We start from the raw sequence: 21,273 nt of genomic DNA, 5'->3' as shown, positions 1-21,273 counted from the left end.
TTGAACCCAGGTCTGGTTTATAGATAGTGCTGCCCGGATGTGGCCTGGGCCTAATCCTATGAATGTCCACATAGTGAAAGAGTAGAGTAGAGTAACCGCTTGATGAGATTAAGAGTTTAAGTATCTTATTCTAGCTAGGTAGCAGAACCAACAGCTCCGGTCAGAAATCCATGCTTTTGGTTTAATTTCCCTGGCACTGTTTCCACATGCTAACGTTTTAACAGTTGTAGCACAAATCCCATTTCAAGTCATATTAGCATTTTTCGTCACGCATCATTTTCAAATAATCTACAAGTGACTTTGTTGAGCTTCACAATCAATTTTAGATCCTTTCGGAGGATTTGGACAAAAATTGCTAATATCGGTACCAGACGGGAGTTGATTGGATGTATGCCACAACTGCTAAAACCATAAGCATGCAGATACAGTGCCAGGTAAACTAAACCAAAGCATGGATTGCTGTTATAAGGAAAACAACATGTAATTTTTGTAATTTGGGTTAAGTACGTGTATGTTTGACTCTTCTTCTAAAGAGGATTTGGCAGTTGATTGACAGTTGGGACTAGTTGTACTATAGTGCAGCCTCCTACTGTGAGGACATTTTGGTCCAAGGCCTACTGGTCTGGTTCTGCACGCAAAGGATTAGCGGTGCTTGGCTTTGTAACACTCTAGTGTCTACATGGGATGCTTTGTAACACTTGGGTGTTTGGAGAGTGAGAGGCAGACGCATGGTACAGCAGTAGGGAGGGAAAGGGTGTTAGGTTCACTTGTGCACACACACAAACATACATAATACTTATGTTACATAGCTATTTGGGCACTTTATAAAATTTCGATTTGGCATATATATATATATTATAGCACTTACAGCTAACTGGTGTGTGTGTGTATATATACAAAAGTATGTGGACACCCCTTTAAATTAGTGGATTCGGCTATTTCAGCCACACCCGTTGCAGCCACACCCGTTGCGGACAGGTGGATGAAATCGAGCACACCGCCATGCAATCTCCATAGACAAACATTGGCATTAGAATGGCCTCACTGAAGAGCTCAGTGACTTTAGACGTGGCACCGTCAAAAGATGCCAACTTTTTCGTCAAATTTCCACCCTGCTAGAACTGCCCCGGTTAGCTCTAAGTGCTGTTATTGTGAAATGTCTAGGAGCAACAATGGCTCAGCCGCGAAGTGGTAGGCCACACAAGCTCACAGAACGGGACCGCCAACTGCTGAAGCGCGTAACACGTAAAAATGGATCTTCGGTTGCAACACTCACAACCGAGTTCCAAACTGCCTCTGGAAGTAAAGTCAGCACAAGAACTGTTCGTCAGGAGCTTCATGAAATGGGTTTCCATGGCCGAGCAGCGGCACACAAGCCTAAGATCACCATGCGCAATGCCAAGTGTCGACTGCGGTGGTGTAAAGCTCGACGCCATTGGACTCTGGAGCAGTGGAAACGCGTTCTCTGGAGTGATGAATCACGCTTCACTATCTGGCAGTCCGACAGACGAATCTGTGTTTGGTGGATGCCAGGAGAACGCTACCTGCCCCAATGCATAGTGCCAACTGTAAAGTTTGGTGGAGGAGGAATAATGGTCTGGGGCTGTTTTTCATGGTTCGGGCCCCTTAGTTCCAGTGAAGGGAAATCTTAACGCTACGGCATACAATGACATTCTAGATGATTATGTGCTTCCAACTTGTGGCAACTGTTTCAGCATGACAATGCCCCTGTGCACAAAGCGAGGTCCATACAGAAATGTATTGTCGAGATCGGTGTGGAAGCACTTGACTGGCCTGCACAGAGCCCTGCCCTCAACCCCATCGAACACCTTTGGGATAAATTGGAACGCCGACTGCAAAGCCAGGCCTAATCGTCCAACATCAGTGCCCGACCTCACTAATGATCTTCCAGCCGAACAGAAGCAAATCCCCTCAGCAATGTTCCAACATCAAGTGGAAAGCTTTCCCAGAAGAGTGTAGGCTGTTATGGCAGCAAAGGGGGAGGGATCAACTCCATATTAATGCCCATGATTTTGGAATGAGATGTTCGATGAGCAGGTGTCCACATACTTATGGTCATGTAGTGTAAATTCCACTTAGACAACGTGCTGCCAGTCAAAACAAGATATTTTGGCCATCTGGTGTATATTCCAGTCAGAACAAGATATTTTGGTCATGTGGTGTATATCCTTATTACGTTATTAGATCTTCTGCAGTTCATTTTCAAGATCACGTATGCCTAAAAACCACTCCTGTATTACACACCCCATGACTAATGTGATGGCTCCCTTCCTTTTAGTTACAGTTGAAGTTGGAAGTTTACATACACTTAGGTTGGAGTCATTAAAACTCATTTTTCAACCACTCCACAAATTTCTTGTTAACAAACTATAGTTTTGGCAAGTCGGTTAGGACATCTACTTTGTACATGACACAAGTCATTTTTCCAACAATTGTTTACAGACAGATACTTTCACTTATAATTCACTGTATCACAATTCCAGTGGGTCAGAAGTTTACATACACTAAGTTGACTGAGCCTTTAAACAGCTTGGAAAATTCCAGAAAATTATGTCATGGCTTTAGAAGCTTCTGATAGGCTAATTGACATCATTTGAGTCAATTGGAGGTGTACCTGCGGATGATTTTCAAGGCCTACCTTCAAACTCAGTGCCCATTTGCTTGACATCATGGTAAAAAAAAATGGTAGACCTCCACAAATCTGGTTCATCCTTGGGAGCAATTTCCAAACGCCTGAAGGTACCACGTTCATCTGTACAAACAACAGTACGCGAGTATAAACACCATGGGACCACGCAGCCGTCATACCGCTCAGGAAGGAGACGTGTTCTGTCTCCTAGAGATGAACGTACTTTGGATGCGAAAAAGTGAAAATCAATCCCAGAACAACAGCAAAGGACCTTGTGAAGATGCTGGAGGAAACGGGTACAAAGTATCTATATCCACAGTAAAACGAGTCCTATATCGACAACCTGAAAGGCCGCTCAACAAGGAAGAAGCCACTGCTCCAAGACCGCCATAAAAAAATCCAGGCTACAGTTTGCAACTGCACAAAGATCGTTCTTTTTGGAGAAATGTCCTCTGGTCTGATGAAACAAAAATAGAACTGTTTGGCCATTCTGACCATTGTTATGTTTGGATGGAAAAAGGAGGATGCTTGCAAGCCGAAGAACACCATCCCAACCGTGAAGCACGGGGGTGGCAGCATCATGTTGTGGGGGAGCTTTGCTGCAGGACGGACTGGTGCACTTCACAAAATAGATGGCATCATGAGGGAGGAAAATTATGTGGATATATTAAAGCAACATCTCAAGACATCAGTCAGAAAGTTCAAGCTTGGTCGGAAATGGGTCTTCCAAGTGGATAATGACCCCAAGCATACTTCCAAAGTTGTGGCAAAATGGCTTAAGGACAACACAGTCAAGGTATTGGAGTGGCCATCACAAATCCATGACCTCAATCTTATAGAAAATTTGTGGGCAGAACTGAAAATGTGTGTGCGAGCAAGGAGGCCTACAAACCTGTAGGCTCAGTTACACAAGCTCTGTCAGGATGAATGGGCCAAAATTTACCCAACTTATTGTGGGAAGCTTGTGGAAGGCTACCCAAACGTTTGACCCAAGTTAAACAATTTAAAGGCAATGATACCAAATACTAATTGAGTGTATGTAAACTTCTGACCCACTGGGAATGTGACGAAATAAATAAAAGCTGAAATAAATAATTCTCTCTACTATTATTCTGACATTTCACATTCTTAAAATAAAGTGGTGATCCTAACTGACCTAAGACAGGGAATTTTTACTAGGATTAAATGTCAGGAATTGTAAAAAAAAAAAACGGAGTTTAAATGTAGTTGGCTACGGCGTATGTAAACTTCCGACTTCAACTTGTATATATGTGATGCATATCAGTCTGTCAACAATAAACAGAATATATGCATTCTGTTTATTTCCCTTTTTCTTCTCAGTATTCCTTCAATGACCTGAGTGGGTCCGTGTCACTGGCCTGGGTTGGAGACGCCACCGGGGTGAGTTTTACCATGTCCTGTCCTAATTATGTGCTGATTTTTAAATGATGTCAAACCAGGGTCTCAAACTCATTGATGGAATACAGGTGTTCTTTACTAAAGCAGTAAGGCCCGAGGGGTGTGTGATATATATGGCCAATACAGCTCTTAGCTGTGGTATATTGGCCATAGACCACCATCCCCACCGAGTTACCTTGTTGCTATTATAAACTGGTTACCAACGTAATTAGAATAGTAGAAATACATGTTTTGTCATACCCTTGGAATACGGTCTCACGTACTACGGCTTTCAGCCAATCAGCATTCAGGGCTCGAACCACACAGTTTATACTAGTCCTTAAGCTGGACTTGTTCTCGACAGGTCATCCTGGCTCTGACAACGTTCCAGGTGCCGTTCTTCATGTTGAGATTCGGTCAGTCTAAACTCTATCGAAGGTAAGGGTTCTTCATGTTGCGATTCACCACCAGTTATGTCGGAAGAATGTCCGTGTAAGAATACAGCTATTATTTGAGCTGACAACTGGTTAAATATTAAAAGTGTGTGTATTTGGACACGAAAGTATCCTATTTGACCCCCTCACCCCCTTCTCTGCCTCCTCAGTGAGAACTATGGGAAGTCGTTCCAGGACGTCACAAACCTCATCAACAACACTTTCATCCGGACAGAGTTCGGCATCGCCATCGGACCAGAGAACTCTGGGAAGGTGAGACGCGTTTCGTGTTTAAAACCTGTGAACTAGCTTACGTGTTCATGGCATGTCCTATAAGAAATGGTTTTCTGAAAAGAATGGCAACACTTTTACTGAAAGCTTAGTTACATTTCTAAGCTTATAATATGTGATGTCTCCATATGTAGCAAAAGGCTGTTCAATGTTCCTTATAGTTGTAGGAGTTAATTTGGTTTGCCTGTCCTGCTCCTCCCAGGTGATCCTGACAGGTGACGTGTCTGGCAGCCTGGGCTCTCGTATCTTTATCTCCAGAGACTTTGGGAACAGCTTTGAGCAGCAAGACCTTCCCTTCAACCCCCAGATGCAGATCACATACAACCCCAGAGACGCCAACGTTCTCCTGGTCATCAGCAACACTGTGAGTTGGGGGTCAGGGGTCAGGGTTTGCTTATGGAAGCTGAGGAGTAATACAAAATAGTCTTACTTCTCCTAACGCCCAGACCCATCAGCACACACAAGTTATCAGTACTTTTACACACCTGTCGTCTGGCCAGTCTCACGTGATGTAGCGCTCAGGATTGACAAGCCGTTCAGAGCTTCTTTATCTAAGGCCTTATTCCCACTACAAGAGATAAAGGAGAGTCTGAGGAGTGGCCAATTCATATTACATCCTTGCCTTACCCTTTTGTTGTGTCTGGATTTGTGACATTCTTGGGTCGCAGCTCAAATTTACCATAAATATCACAGTAGCCACTAGCCAGGAAGCACAAACTGTTTAACAATTCAAGCCCATGGGCCCCCCCGCCTTGCTCTGGGGGGCCCCAAAAAAATAAATAATAATAATATATATTATTAATATATCATCTCAATTTAATCCATTTTAAATTTGGGCTGTAACACAACAAAATGCGGAATAAGGCAAGGGGTATGAATAATTTCTGAAGGCACTGTAGCTGTCTAGCAGGAGTTAGCTGTGTATTGTCAGCAAATTTTTATTAAAAATGTAAAAAAAAAAAAAAAAATCTTATGTCAGCTAATTTAATGTGTACGGACAAGAAAATAAACCCTTTAATTGTCTGCACATACTTGTGAATTGTTGCATTGTTCAATAGTGTAATATGGCTTGGTTACATTATTCAATAGTCTAATATGGCTTGGTTACATTATTCAATAGTGTAATATGGCTTGGTTGCATTATTCAATAGTCTAATATGGCTTGGTTACATTATTCAATAGTCTAATATGGCTTGGTTACATTATTCAATAGTGTAATATGGCTTGGTTACATTATTCAATAGTCTAATATGGCTTGGTTGCATTATTCAATAGTCTAATATGGCTTGGTTACATTGTTCAATAGTGTAATATGGCTTGGTTACATTGTTCAATAGTGTAATATGGCTTGGTTACATTGTTCAATAGTGTAATATGGCTTGGTTACATTATTCAATAGTCTAATATGGCTTGGTTGCATTATTCAATAGTCTAATATGGCTTGGTTACATTGTTCAATAGTGTAATATGGCTTGGTTGCATTATTCAATAGTGTAATATGGCTTGGTTACATTGTTCAATAGTGTAATATGGCTTGGTTACATTGTTCAATAGTGTAATATGGCTTGGTTACATTGTTCAATAGTGTAATATGGCTTGGTTACATTATTCAATAGTCTAATATGGCTTGGTTACATTGTTCAATAGTGTAATATGGCTTGGTTACATTGTTCAATAGTGTAATATGGCTTGGTTGCATTATTCAATAGTCTAATATGGCTTGGTTACATTATTCAATAGTCTAATATGGCTTGGTTACATTATTCAATAGTGTAATATGGCTTGGTTACATTATTCAATAGTCTAATATGGCTTGGTTACATTATTCAATAGTCTAATATGGCTTGGTTACATTATTCAATAGTCTAATATGGCTTGGTTACATTGTTCAATAGTGTAATATGGCTTGGTTACATTATTCAATAGTCTAATATGGCTTGGTTACATTGTTCAATAGTGTAATATGGCTTGGTTACATTATTCAATAGTGTAATATGGCTTGGTTGCATTATTCAATAGTCTAATATGGCTTGGTTACATTGTTCAATAGTGTAATATGGCTTGGTTACATTATTCAATAGTGTAATATGGCTTGGTTACATTGTTCAATAGTCTAATATGGCTTGGTTACATTATTCAATAGTCTAATATGGCTTGGTTACATTATTCAATAGTCTAATATGGCTTGGTTACATTATTCAATAGTCTAATATGGCTTGGTTACATTATTCAATAGTCTAATATGGCTTGGTTACATTATTCAATAGTCTAATATGGCTTGGTTACATTATTCAATAGTGTAATATGGCTTGGTTACATTATTCAATAGTCTAATATGGCTTGGTTACATTATTCAATAGTCTAATATGGCTTGGTTACATTATTCAATAGTGTAATATGGCTTGGTTACATTATTCAATAGTCTAATATGGCTTGGTTACATTATTCAATAGTCTAATATGGCTTGGTTACATTATTCAATAGTCTAATATGGCTTGGTTACATTATTCAATAGTGTAATATGGCTTGGTTACATTGTTCAATTGTGTAATATGGCTTGGTTACATTATTCAATAGTCTTATATGGCTTGGTTACATTATTCAATAGTGTAATATGGCTTGGTTACATTATTCAATAGTCTAATATGGCTTGGTTACATTATTCAATAGTCTAATATGGCTTGGTTACATTATTCAATAGTCTAATATGGCTTGGTTACATTATTCAATAGTCTAATATGGCTTGGTTACATTATTCAATAGTGTAATATGGCTTGGTTACATTATTCAATAGTGTAATATGGCTTGGTTACATTATTCAATAGTGTAATATGGCTTGGTTACATTGTTCAATAGTCTAATATGGCTTGGTTACATTGTTCAATAGTCTAATATGGCTTGGTTACATTATTCAATAGTCTAATATGGCTTGGTTGCATTATTCAATAGTGTAATATGGCTTGGTTGCATTATTCAATAGTCTAATATGGCTTGGTTACATTATTCAATAGTCTAATATGGCTTGGTTACATTATTCAATAGTCTAATATGGCTTGGTTACATTATTCAATAGTCTAATATGGCTTGGTTACATTATTCAATAGTCTAATATGGCTTGGTTGCATTATTCAATAGTCTAATATGGCTTGGTTGCATTATTCAATAGTCTAATATGGCTTGGTTGCATTATTCAATAGTCTAATATGGCTTGGTTGCATTGTTCAATAGTGTAATATGGCTTGGTTACATTATTCAATAGTCTAATATGGCTTGGTTACATTATTCAATAGTCTAATATGGCTTGGTTACATTATTCAATAGTCTTAAATGGCTTGGTTACATTATTCAATAGTGTAATATGGCTTGGTTACATTATTCAATAGTGTAATATGGCTTGGTTACATTGTTCAATAGTGTAATATGGCTTGGTTACATTATTCAATAGTGTAATATGGCTTGGTTACATTATTCAATAGTCTAATATGGCTTGGTTACATTATTCAATAGTCTAATATGGCTTGGTTACATTATTCAATAGTCTAATATGGCTTGGTTACATTATTCAATAGTCTAATATGGCTTGGTTACATTATTCAATAGTCTAATATGGCTTGGTTACATTATTCAATAGTCTAATATGGCTTGGTTACATTATTCAATAGTCTAATATGGCTTGGTTACATTGTTCAATAGTGTAATATGGCTTGGTTACATTATTCAATAGTGTAATATGGCTTGGTTACATTATTCAATAGTGTAATATGGCTTGGTTACATTATTCAATAGTCTTAAATGGCTTGGTTACATTATTCAATAGTGTAATATGGCTTGGTTACATTATTCAATAGTGTAATATGGCTTGGTTACATTGTTCAATTGTGTAATATGGCTTGGTTACATTGTTCCATAGTGTAATATGGCTTGGTTACATTGTTCCATAGTGTAATATGGCTTGGTTACATTATTCAATAGTCTAATATGGCTTGGTTACATTATTCAATAGTGTAATATGGCTTGGTTGCATTATTCAATAGTCTAATATGGCTTGGTTACATTGTTCAATAGTGTAATATGGCTTGGTTACATTGTTCAATAGTCTAATATGGCTTGGTTACATTATTCAATAGTGTAATATGGCTTGGTTACATTGTTCAATTGTGTAATATGGCTTGGTTACATTGTTCAATAGTGTAATATGGCTTGGTTACATTGTTCAATAGTGTAATATGGCTTGGTTACATTGTTCAATAGTGTAATATGGCTTGGTTACATTATTCAATAGTCTAATATGGCTTGGTTACATTATTCAATAGTCTAATATGGCTTGGTTACATTATTCAATAGTCTAATATGGCTTGGTTACATTATTCAATAGTCTAATATGGCTTGGTTACATTATTCAATAGTCTAATATGGCTTGGTTACATTATTCAATAGTGTAATATGGCTTGGTTACATTATTCAATAGTGTAATATGGCTTGGTTGCATTATTCAATAGTCTAATATGGCTTGGTTACATTATTCAATAGTGTAATATGGCTTGGTTGCATTATTCAATAGTCTAATATGGCTTGGTTACATTATTCAATAGTCTAATATGGCTTGGTTACATTATTCAATAGTCTAATATGGCTTGGTTACATTATTCAATAGTGTAATATGGCTTGGTTACATTATTCAATAGTCTAATATGGCTTGGTTACATTATTCAATAGTCTAATATGGCTTGGTTACATTGTTCAATAGTCTAATATGGCTTGGTTACATTATTCAATAGTCTAATATGGCTTGGTTACATTATTCAATAGTGTAATATGGCTTGGTTACATTATTCAATAGTCTAATATGGCTTGGTTACATTATTCAATAGTGTAATATGGCTTGGTTGCATTATTCAATAGTCTAATATGGCTTGGTTACATTATTCAATAGTCTAATATGGCTTGGTTACATTATTCAATAGTGTAATATGGCTTGGTTACATTATTCAATAGTCTAATATGGCTTGGTTACATTATTCAATAGTCTAATATGGCTTGGTTACATTGTTCAATAGTCTAATATGGCTTGGTTACATTATTCAATAGTCTAATATGGCTTGGTTACATTATTCAATAGTGTAATATGGCTTGGTTACATTATTCAATAGTCTAATATGGCTTGGTTACATTATTCAATAGTGTAATATGGCTTGGTTGCATTATTCAATAGTCTAATATGGCTTGGTTGCATTATTCAATAGTGTAATATGGCTTGGTTACATTATTCAATAGTCTAATATGGCTTGGTTACATTATTCAATAGTGTAATATGGCTTGGTTGCATTATTCAATAGTCTAATATGGCTTGGTTGCATTATTCAATAGTGTAATATGGCTTGGTTGCATTATTCAATAGTCTAATATGGCTTGGTTACATTATTCAATAGTGTAATATGGCTTGGTTACATTATTCAATAGTGTAATATGGCTTGGTTACATTATTCAATAGTGTAATATGGCTTGGTTACATTATTCAATAGTGTAATATGGCTTGGTTACATTATTCAATAGTCTAATATGGCTTGGTTACATTATTCAATAGTGTAATATGGCTTGGTTACATTATTCAATAGTCTAATATGGCTTGGTTACATTATTCAATAGTCTAATATGGCTTGGTTACATTATTCAATAGTCTAATATGGCTTGGTTACATTATTCAATAGTGTAATATGGCTTGGTTACATTATTCAATAGTCTAATATGGCTTGGTTACATTATTCAATAGTGTAATATGGCTTGGTTACATTATTCAATAGTCTAATATGGCTTGGTTACATTATTCAATAGTCTAATATGGCTTGGTTACATTATTCAATAGTGTATTATGGCTTGGTTACATTATTCAATAGTCTAATATGGCTTGGTTACATTATTCAATAGTCTAATATGGCTTGGTTACATTATTCAATAGTGTAATATGGTTCAGAGGTAGGCTGGCTCTTCCAGCCAAAACAGCTAAATACTCCATCTAAACGTGAATCGATTCTCAATTGTGATACGATTCCAGAAACATAAAGCCCTTTACTTTCATATCACATCAAAATAATTTGAAAAATGCTAAATATCCACTATTTTAACCTGCTTTATCACAGTTGCAGAAGACAGTGTTTTGTTCAGTGACATCACATTTCTGCCGGCCTTCTTCCATTCCACACAGGTGTTCGGAGCTTCCGTCTGTCTTCAATTTAATCCGTTTGAGGTTCTGAGAGCTCTGGAGCAGGTTTTCATCAAGAATCTCTCTGTACTTTGCTCTGTTCATCTGCCTCGATCCTGACTAGTCTCCCAGTCCCTGCTGCTGAGAAACATCCCCACAGCATGAGTCTGCCCCCACCATAGGGATGGTGCCAGGTTTCCTCCAGACGTGATGCTTGGCATTCAGGCCAAAGAGTTCAATCTTGGTTTCATCAGATCAGAGAATCTTGTTTCTCATGGTCTGAGAGTCCATTAGATGCCTTCTGGCAAACTCCAAGCCGACTATCATGTGCCTTTTTACTGAGGAGTGGCTTCCGTCTGGCCACTCTACCATAAAGGCCTGATTGGTGGAGTGCTGCAGAAATGGTTGTCCTTCTGGAAGATTCTCCCATATCCACAGAGGAACTCTAGAGCTCTGTCAGAGTGAACATTGGGTTCTTGATCACCTCCCTGATCAAGGCCCTAATTTTTTTTTAAAGTTACCTTTATTTAACTAGGCAAGTCAGTTTAAGAACAAATTCTTATTTACAATGATGGCCTACCTCGGCCAAACCCGGACGACACTGGGCCAATTGTGCGCCACCCTATGGGACTCCCAATCACGGCCGGATGTGATGCAGCCTGGATTCGAACCAGGGACTGTAGTGATGCCTCTTGCACTGAGACGCAGTGCCTTAGAATGCTGCGCTACTCAGGAGCCCCTTCTCCCTCGATTGTTCAGTTTGGCCAGACGGCCAGCTCTAGGAAGAGTCTTGGTGGTTCCAAACTTCTTCCATTTAAGATTGATGGAGGTCACTGTTATTCTTCGGGACCTTCAATGCTGTAGACATATTTTGGTATCCTTCCCCGGATCTGTGCCTCGACACAATCCTGTCTCGGAACTCTACGGACAATTCATTCGACCTCGTGGCTTGGCTTTTGCTCTAGCATGCACTGTTAACTGTGGGACCTTTATATAGACAGGTGTGTGGACTCCAATCAAGTTGTAGAAATATCTCAAGGATGATCAATGGAAGCAGGATGCACCTGAGCTCAATTTCGAATCTTATAGCAAAGTGTCTGAATACTTATGTAAATGGGATATTTCTGTTTTAAATGTTTTATACATTTGCTAAAATGTCTAAACCTGTTTTCGCCTTTTTCATTATGGGGTATTGTGATGTAATTATGGGGTATTGTGTGTAGATTGCTGAGATTTTTTTTTATTTAATCCATTTTAGAATAAAACTGTAACGTAACAAAATGTGGAAAAAGTCAAGGGGTCTGAATACTTTCCGAAGGGACTGTATGTACTCTTAGGCTTACACTAGCATATCAAAGTGACATTAGAACAAAGCAGGCTTCATTTGATCAATATCATGGAAGTCATTATGAGGTAAAAGCACATTTCCATTGAAAATGTTGATGATTCACCGGGGGAGTTTCTTTATGGCAGGCAAGCAACAACAAAAAATGCTGTTAGGATTTTTAAAGTTACGGCGACAATTTCAAAATGAAACAGCCTGTTACTACAATTCAAGTTAAAAACTTAAGACAAGTCTTCAAAAAGAAATGAAATGTCTGTACATTTCAGCTGTTTCAAAAACATTGCTCTGCGATAAAATAAAATAAAAATACATTGTAAGAGTGTTGGCTCAATGAGACAATTCTGTTTACGCTGCCCCGACAGAGGGGGAGGCTCTACTTTTTTATTTTGTATTAATTGGTAGCACTGGTGCTTCCAACTTAACAAAGTAAGGAGCACCACATGAAATTTAGGAGCACCAGAAAAAAATTATTATTTTTTTTTTTTTCTTTTTATGGATTGAGATTCAGCCTATATTGGGCCTGTATGAATTCAATCTACTTCTGAAGGACATCTACAACTATTACATAACGCTGTAAAGACATTTATTATAAAAACCTAAATAGTTTATACGAATAAATGTGATAACGATGCACGAGTAGATTTAGAAAGGCCCATGACATGGTTTATATATATTTTTTTTAAATGCGCTATAGGAAGATACATATTTGGTGCTGGTGATATGGGTTAGATCTTTTGACCTGGTTGGGTTAGAAGCAAGCCGTTTTCACTGTCTGAAACAATGGTACAGGGAAGCCTTATCATCACAACAGTTATTATCTGGGAGATTTATTTCCTAGTTATACTGAGCTCCCAAAATAAAAAATCCTGGTCGCACAGCAAAATATTTTGTTGCTAATGCGACCGAATCGGTCGGGTGTCGAGACGTGACACGTACGCAACTTGTGTAGTCGAGGGTATTTTAGCCAAAAAAACTCTCTAAATCCCTTCATGATCTGACGCAATAGCAGGCCTGTCAGAGGTGAAGAGTCGAGCTTTGGGAATCCAAACAAAACTAGAAAACATTACTGGCGGCCATTATCTTTTGTTGTGTGTGTGTGTATATATATATATATATATGGAAATATAGGCATTTTAAATACCCTTGTTAACCATTTAACCCTTTTTACAGAATGAACTCTGGCTATCTGAGGACTTTGGAGAGAAGTGGAGGAAGATTCACGACATGGTGTGTCTGGCCAAATGGTAAGAGACGACGTAGGTAAATATATTACGGATAGAGTTAGCAGAAGAACCCATCCTTACAGGGTACGAGTTATATATAAAGAGTATATAGTAACGATATATATACTCTTTATTTACTATATCGTTACTATATATACACTGCTCCAAAAAATAAAGGGAACACTTAAACAACACAATGTAACTCCAAGTCAATCACACTTCTGTGAAATCAAACTGTCCACTTAGGAAGCAACACTGATTGACAATAAATTTCACATTCCCTTTATTTTTTTGAGCAGTGTATATATATATATGATCTATTAGCAGCCAGTTATACCATTGGTTCATGGTCTGTTTTTGATTTCCTATAATGACCAGTATTGTTATGTAGACTGTAGTGAATGTTCATTCCCTCTAACTGCAGCTCAGAGTCCCTGATGTTGATTTGGTGGAATTCTATTTGCTTGACCTCTTCTCCCTCTGGCAGCTAGCCGATTTTTAGATTTAGTTCAAGGGTCAAAGTAAGGTGTTACGGTCCGGTACGGCGTCCCAGGAAAAGGGTTAGTGGGGTACGCTACACAGATGTAACATGAGCTGATCACAATAACTACAACACAATGTCAAGAAAACGGTTGGCTTTTACACAATTATTTATCATTATTACTTATCGTTACTATATATCGTTACTCCACATCGGTACTCCATATCGTTGCTCTATATCGTTATTCCATATCATTGCTCTATATCGTTACTTTATATTGTTACTCTATATTGTTACTCTATATCGTTACTCTTTATCGTTACTCTATCGTTACCATATATCGTTACCATATGGCGTTACTCTATATCGTTACTCTTTATCGTTACTCTATATCGGTACTATATATCGTTACTCTTTATCGTTACTCTTTATCATTACTCTTTATCGTTACTCTTTATCGTTACTTTTTATCGTTACTCTATATCGGTACTCTATATCGGTACTCTATAGCGTTACTCTATAGCGTTACTCTTTATCGGTACACTTTATCGTTACTCTATATCGTTACTCTATATCGTTACTCTATATCGTTACTCTTTATCGTTACTCTTTATCGCTACTCTTTATTGTTTCTATATATCGTTACTCTATATCGTTACTCTATATCGTTACTCTTTATTGTTTCTATATATCGTTACTCTTTATCGTTACTCTTTATCGTTACTCTTTATCGTTACTCTATATCGTTACTCTATATCGTTACTCTATATCGCTACTCTATATCGTTACTCTTTATTGTTACTCTATATCGTTACTCTTTATTGTTACTATATATCGCTACTCTTTATCTTTACTCTATATCTTTACTCTATATCGTTACTCTATATCGTTACTCTATATCGTTACTCTATATCGTTACTCTATATCGTTACTCTATATCGTTACTCTATACCGTTACTCTATACCGTTACTCTATACCGTTACTCTATATCGTTACTCTATATCGTTACTCTATATCGTTACTCTATAGCGTTACTCTATATCGTTACTCTATATCGTTACTCTTTATTGTTACTCTATATCGGTACTCTTTATCGTTACTATATATTGGTACTCTTTATTGTTACTATATATCGTTACTCTTTATCGCTACTCTTTATTGTTACTCTATATCGTTACTCTTTATTGTTACTATATATCGTTACTCTATATCGTTACTCTATATCGTTACTCTATATCGTTACTCTATATCGTTACTCTATATCGTTACTCTTTATCGTTACTCTATATCGTTACTCTTTATCGTTACTCTTTATCGTCACTCTATATCGTCACTCTATGTCGTTACTCTATGTCGTTACTATATGTCGTTACTATATGTCGTTACTCTTTATCGTTACTCTATATCGTTACTCTATATCGTTACTCTATATCGTTACTCTATATCGTTACTGCATGCCAGAGGCATGAAAAATTTGCGAATGGACTTGAAAACGTGTGGTATAGCCTACGCTCCAAAATGTGACGTGTTTAGATGAGAACACTGATATTTTGCTGAGGCAGAGATGAGTGGCCGAGACACGTGGACCGGTTGTGTTTATGCCACAATAAAAGCTAATACAGTTTTAAACGTTAAATGACAAATCTTCACGACTAGGCCCGGTCCACAGACTAGGCCCACAGAGAGCTCATACACACATAGAATTGTCCCGTACCAGGAAGAAATTACATCTACTTTCACCCCTGAGTATTTTGAATAAACATCCAATACTTTCCCCCACTGTTGTCAGGGCACCATGCAAACAGTGAAAGCAGGAAACTGGAATTGCAGTTATTTTAGTTTAATGTTTGACTAGGTGTTCTCTGTGCCAAGTCAGTACTAGCTGTGATGAAAGGGCGCCGGTACTAGCTGTGATGAAAGGGCGTCGGTACTAGCTGTGATGAAAGGGCGTCGGTACTAGCTGTGATGAAAGGGCGTCGGTACTAGCTGTGATGAAAGGGCGCCGGTACTAGCTGTGATGAAAGGGCGTCGGTACTAGCTGTGATTGAAAGGGCGTCGGTACTAGCTGTGATGAAAGGGCGCCGGTACTAGCTGTGATGAAAGGGCGTCGGTACTAGCTGTGATGAAAGGGCGTCGGTACTAGCTGTGATGAAAGGGTGTCGGTACTAGCTGTGATGAAAGGGCGTCGGTACTAGCTGTGATGAAAGGGCGTCGGTACTAGCTGTGATTGAATGGGCGCCGGTACTAGCTGTGATGAAAGGGCGTCGGTACTAGCTGTGATTGAAAGGGCGCCGGTACTAGCTGTGATGAAAGGGCGCCGGTACTAGCTGTGGTGAAAGGGCGTCGGTACTAGCTGTGATGAAAGGGCGTCGGTACTAGCTGTGATGAAAGGGCGTCGGTACTAGCTGTGATGAAAGGGCGTCGGTACTAGCTGTGATGAAAGGGCGTCGGTACTAGTTGTGATGAAAGGGCGTCGGTACTAGCTGTGATGAAAGGGCGTCGGTACTAGCTGTGATTGAAAGGGCGTCGGTACTAGCTGTGATTGAAAGGGCGTCGGTACTAGCTGTGATTGAAAGGGCGTCGGTACTAGCTGTGATTGAAAGGGCGCCGGTACTAGCTGTGATTGAAAGGGCGTCGGTACTAGCTGTGATGAAAGGGCGCCGGTACTAGCTGTGATGAAAGGGCGCCGGTACTAGCTGTGATGAAAGGGCGTCGGTACTAGCTGTGATTGAAAGGGCGTCGGTACTAGCTGTGATTGAAAGGGCGTCGGTACTAGCTGTGATTGAAAGGGCGTCGGTACTAGCTGTGATTGAAAGGGCGTCGGTACTAGCTGTGATGAAAGGGCGCCGGTACTAGCTGTGATGAAAGGGCGCCGGTACTAGCTGTGATGAAAGGGCGCCGGTACTAGCTGTGATGAAAGGGCGTCGGTACTAGCTGTGATGAAAGGGCGCCGGTACTAGCTGTGATGAAAGGGCGCCGGTACTAGCTGTGATGAAAGGGCGCCGGTACTAGCTGTGAGTGTTTGTTTACCTTCGCTGGTTCACTTTCTAATGCTGCAGCACCAATAGTGTTGAGTACACACACACACACACACACACACACACACACACACACACACACACGGAGGCAGGCAGCCAGACACACATACAGCGACATCACGCCACCCAGCCTCTCTTCCCAGTCCCTTGAAACCTAACCTTGACAGGAATATAGGTCAAGCCCAACTAACTAGGACATGACGAGATTCTGAAGCTCGACACAATGAAACCGTTGGAGCAAAGTACCTATTTGAGAAGGGCACGGCTCTAACAGTCTGCGGGACGGGGGACGTGTGGTAAACTAACCATAGAGGCATGTGGCACCATGACAATTAGCGCTCAGATGATAAAACACCAAGGTCATTTTTAGGACAGCAGGAACAGCGTATTTTCAACTGTTACCAGTGTCCCCCAAAGTATATCCTCAACGAGGTCATATTTCATTCCACTATAGTTTAAAAACAGTGACCATGGTGCTGTACTTAAAACAAAACATGTTTGGCTATTTTGTAAATGTTTATAAAGGCTATATGCTGTACAGTAATGTGTGGGTGACAGCTTGTACATGTTTATAAAGGGTATATGCTGTACAGTAATGTAAGGTGACAGCTTGTACATGTTTATAAAGGCTATATGCTGTACAGTAATGTGTGGGTGACAGCTTGTACATGTTTATAAAGGGTATATGCTGTACAGTAATGTAAGGTGACAGCTTGTACATGTTTATAAAGGCTAGATTCTGTACAGTAATGTAAGGTGACAGCTTGTACATGTTTATAAAGGCTAGATTGTGTACAGTAATGTGTGGGTGACAGCTTGTAATGGTTTATAAAGGGTATATGCTGTACAGTAATGTAAGGTGACAGCTTGTACATGTTTATAAAGGGTATATGCTGTACAGTAATGTAAGGTGACAGCTTGTACATGTTTATAAAGGGTATATGCTGTACAGTAATGTGTGGGAGACAGCTTGTACATGTTTATAAAGGGTATATGCTGTACAGTAATGTAAGGTGACAGCTTGTACATGTTTATAAAGGGTATATGCTGTACAGTAATGTGTGACAGCTTGTCTTTTCTGTTTCCAGGGGGATGGACAGTAACATATTCTTTACCACCAACCTCAATGGATCCTGCAGTGAGTGACACTGACATCCATTCAAATAGCTAATAAACTTGAAAATGATTTCATAGTCTCTCATGACAGACTGACATAAAAAGTTGACATGGATGCCGAGGTAAATGACTTGACACAGTTTATAACTATAAGAATATATAAAAGTAAACATCTTTCTCTATCAATCCCTCTCTCTCACTCTCTCTCTCTCTCTCTCAATCCCTCTCTCTGTTTCCATCTCTCTCTCTCTCTCTCTCTCTCTCTCTCTTTCGATCAATCACTCTCTCTCTTTCCATCAATCACTCTCTTTCTTTCCATCAATCACTCTCTCTCTTTCGTTGTCTCTTCCTCTATCCCTCTCTCTCTCTCTCTCTCTCTTTCGATCAATCACTCTCTCTCTTTCGATCAATCACTCTCTCTCTTTCGATCAATCACTCTCTCTCTTTCGATCAATCACTCTCTCTCTTTCGATCAATCACTCTCTCTCTTTCGATCAATCACTCTCTCTCTTTCGATCAATCACTCTCTCTCTTTCGTTGTCTCTTTGTCTCTTCCTCTAACCCTCTCTCTCTCTCAGATGAAAGGGGGATGCTGGACTTGAGAAAGACGGCAGACTACGGGAAGACCATCAAGACTGTTGCCATTAAAATCTTCTCCTTCGGCCTGGGCGGAAAGTTCCTGTTTGCTTCTGTTATGACTGGAACTGTAAGTGTGTGTGGTGTACTTGTTTATTTGTTTGTGTGTGTGTTTTTGCACATGTTTTGTTTGAGCTTGTTCTTTAAGCCTAAGGCCTAGCTGATCCCATCTCTCTCTCTATCTCCCTCTCACTTTCTTTCTCTTTCTCATTCCCTCGCACTCTATCTTTGCATCTCTCTGTCTGTCCCTCTCGGTCTGTCCCTCTTTCTCTCTCTCTTTCTCTGCCTCCCTCATCCAGGGCACTCTGAGGATGATCCATGTGTCGACTAACCAGGGGGAGGAGTGGAACATGGCTCAGCTGCCTCCGGTTGGCCACGAGGAGTTCTATTCTATCTTGTCAGCCAATGACGACATGGTGTTCATGCACGTGGATGAACCAGGAGGTCAGTCAATAGCCTATACTGTGTTCTTTTTCCCCCACACAATGTCACTCTCGTTAACCATGTTGGAGAGGACCCTAACAGGATCAATGTTCTCTCCTCGTCCTTTCATGTCCTCTTGACCTCCCTTCTCTTCTCCTCTTTCTGTATTCTGGTCTTCCTCTACTTGTTTTAAGAAGGTCATAGCAAGGATAATTTAGCTATTTGAGTTTGAATTTTAAGACCCCTTGAAGTCTATTAAAAAATATACATATATACAGTACCAGTCAAAAGTTTGGACACACCTACTCATTTCAAGGATTTATTAAAATATTTTTTTCACTATTTTCTCATCCCAAAATATCTCATTTGGGTTGGAGTCGGGTGATTGTGGAGGCCAGGTCATCTGATGCAGCACTCCATCACTCTCCTTTTTGGTCAAATAGCTCTTACACAGCCTGGAGGTGTGTTTTGGGTCATTGTCCAGTTGAAAAACAAATGATAGTCCTACTAAGCGCCAACCAGATGAGATGGCGTATCGCTGCATAATGCTGTTTTAGCCATGCTGGTTAAGTGTGCCTTGAATTCTAAATAAATAATTGACAGTGTCACCAGCAAAGCACCATCACACCTCCTCCTCCATGCTTCACGGTAGGAACCACACATGCGGAGATCATCCGTTCACCTACTCTGCGTCTTACAAAGACACGGCAGTTGGAACCAAAAATCAAAAATTTGGACTCATCAGACCAAAGGACAAATTTCCACTGGTCTAATGTCCATTGCTTGTGTTTCTATTGAATATATTTCGATTTGTTTAACTTTTCTTTTGTTACTACATGATTCCATATGTGTTATTTCATAGTTGATGTCTTCACTAATATTCTACAAATTAGAAAATAGTAAAAATAAAGAAAAACCCTTGCAATTTCTGAGGCTGGTAACTAATGAGCTTATCCTCTGCAGCAGAGGTAACTCTGGGTCTTCCTTTCCTGTGGCGGTCCTCATGAAAGCCAGTTTCATCATAGCACTTGATGGTTTTTGCGACTGCACTTGAAGAAACTTTCTAAGTTCTTGAAAGTTCCACATTGACTGACCTTCATGTCTTAAAGTAATGATGGACTGTTGTTTCTCTTTGCTTATTTGAGCTGTTCTTGCCATAATATGGACTTGGTCTTTTACCAAATAGGGCTATCTTCTGTATACCACCCGACCTTGTCACAACACAACTGATATGCTCAAATGTATTAAGAAGGAAAGAAGTTCCACAAATTAACTTTTAACAAGGCACACCTGTTAATTGAAATGCATTCCAGGTGAATACCTCATGAAGCTGGTTGAGAGAATGCCAAGAGTGTGCAAAGCTGGTGGCTACTTTGAAGAATCTCAAATATAAAATATATTTTGATTAGTTTAACACTTTTTTTAAATTACTACGTGATTCTATGTGTTACTTCATAGTATTGATGTCTTCACTATTATTCTACAATGTAGAAAATTAAGGAAAACCCTTTAATGAGTATGTGTGTTAAACTTTTGACTTGTATTGTGTGTATATATATTTATGAAAACAATGTTGGAGGGCCTTATTGCTATTAGCCCAAATGCATTGAATAACAGATTCACTACATGGAACAACTTGCTCTTAAAAAGTTCTCCTTTAGTTTCTAAATGTATCATAACTTAGTTTCATTGTCTCCAGACACTTGCCATGTCTCCTCTCTTCCTCTCCTTCACTTTTCTCCATTGTTAATCTATTTTAATACAGTTGTCGCAGTGACCTAATCCTTTATGTCCCTGAACACTGGCTTTGGTACCATCTATGTGTCAGATGACAGAGGCACTGTTTAAGTCTCCGTTCCTCTCCTCCTCCCATTCTCTCCTCCCCTGTTCCTCTCCTCCTCCCCTCCCCTGTTCCTCCTCTCCTCTCTTCTTCTCCTCTCCTCCCCTGTTCCTCTCCTCCTCCCATTCTCTCCTCCCCTGTTCTTCTCCTCCTCCCCTCCTCTCATACACTCCTCCCCTGTTCCTCCTCTCCTCCCTT

General features: G+C 39.1%; 1 protein-coding gene across 1 annotated transcript in view; it reads left to right on the top strand.

Moving 5' to 3' along the window:
- LOC139543095 (sortilin-like) overlaps positions 1-21,273 on the top strand; it is a 45,623-nt gene that overhangs the window by 5,760 nt on the left and 18,590 nt on the right. The window contains exons 2-9 of the mRNA XM_071349252.1: positions 3,992-4,051; positions 4,413-4,486; positions 4,653-4,755; positions 4,976-5,137; positions 13,488-13,561; positions 18,149-18,198; positions 18,755-18,882; positions 19,112-19,256. Of these exons, the coding sequence (XP_071205353.1) occupies positions 3,992-4,051; positions 4,413-4,486; positions 4,653-4,755; positions 4,976-5,137; positions 13,488-13,561; positions 18,149-18,198; positions 18,755-18,882; positions 19,112-19,256 (796 nt within the window). The remainder of the gene's footprint in view (positions 1-3,991; positions 4,052-4,412; positions 4,487-4,652; positions 4,756-4,975; positions 5,138-13,487; positions 13,562-18,148; positions 18,199-18,754; positions 18,883-19,111; positions 19,257-21,273) is intronic.

The sequence above is a fragment of the Salvelinus alpinus genome, chromosome 17, assembly GCF_045679555.1.
Source record: "Salvelinus alpinus chromosome 17, SLU_Salpinus.1, whole genome shotgun sequence".
In the NCBI taxonomy this organism is placed as follows: Eukaryota; Metazoa; Chordata; class Actinopteri; order Salmoniformes; family Salmonidae; genus Salvelinus; species Salvelinus alpinus.
Note: the sequence above shows the minus strand (reverse complement) of the source record. Positions and strands in the feature narration are given on the sequence as shown.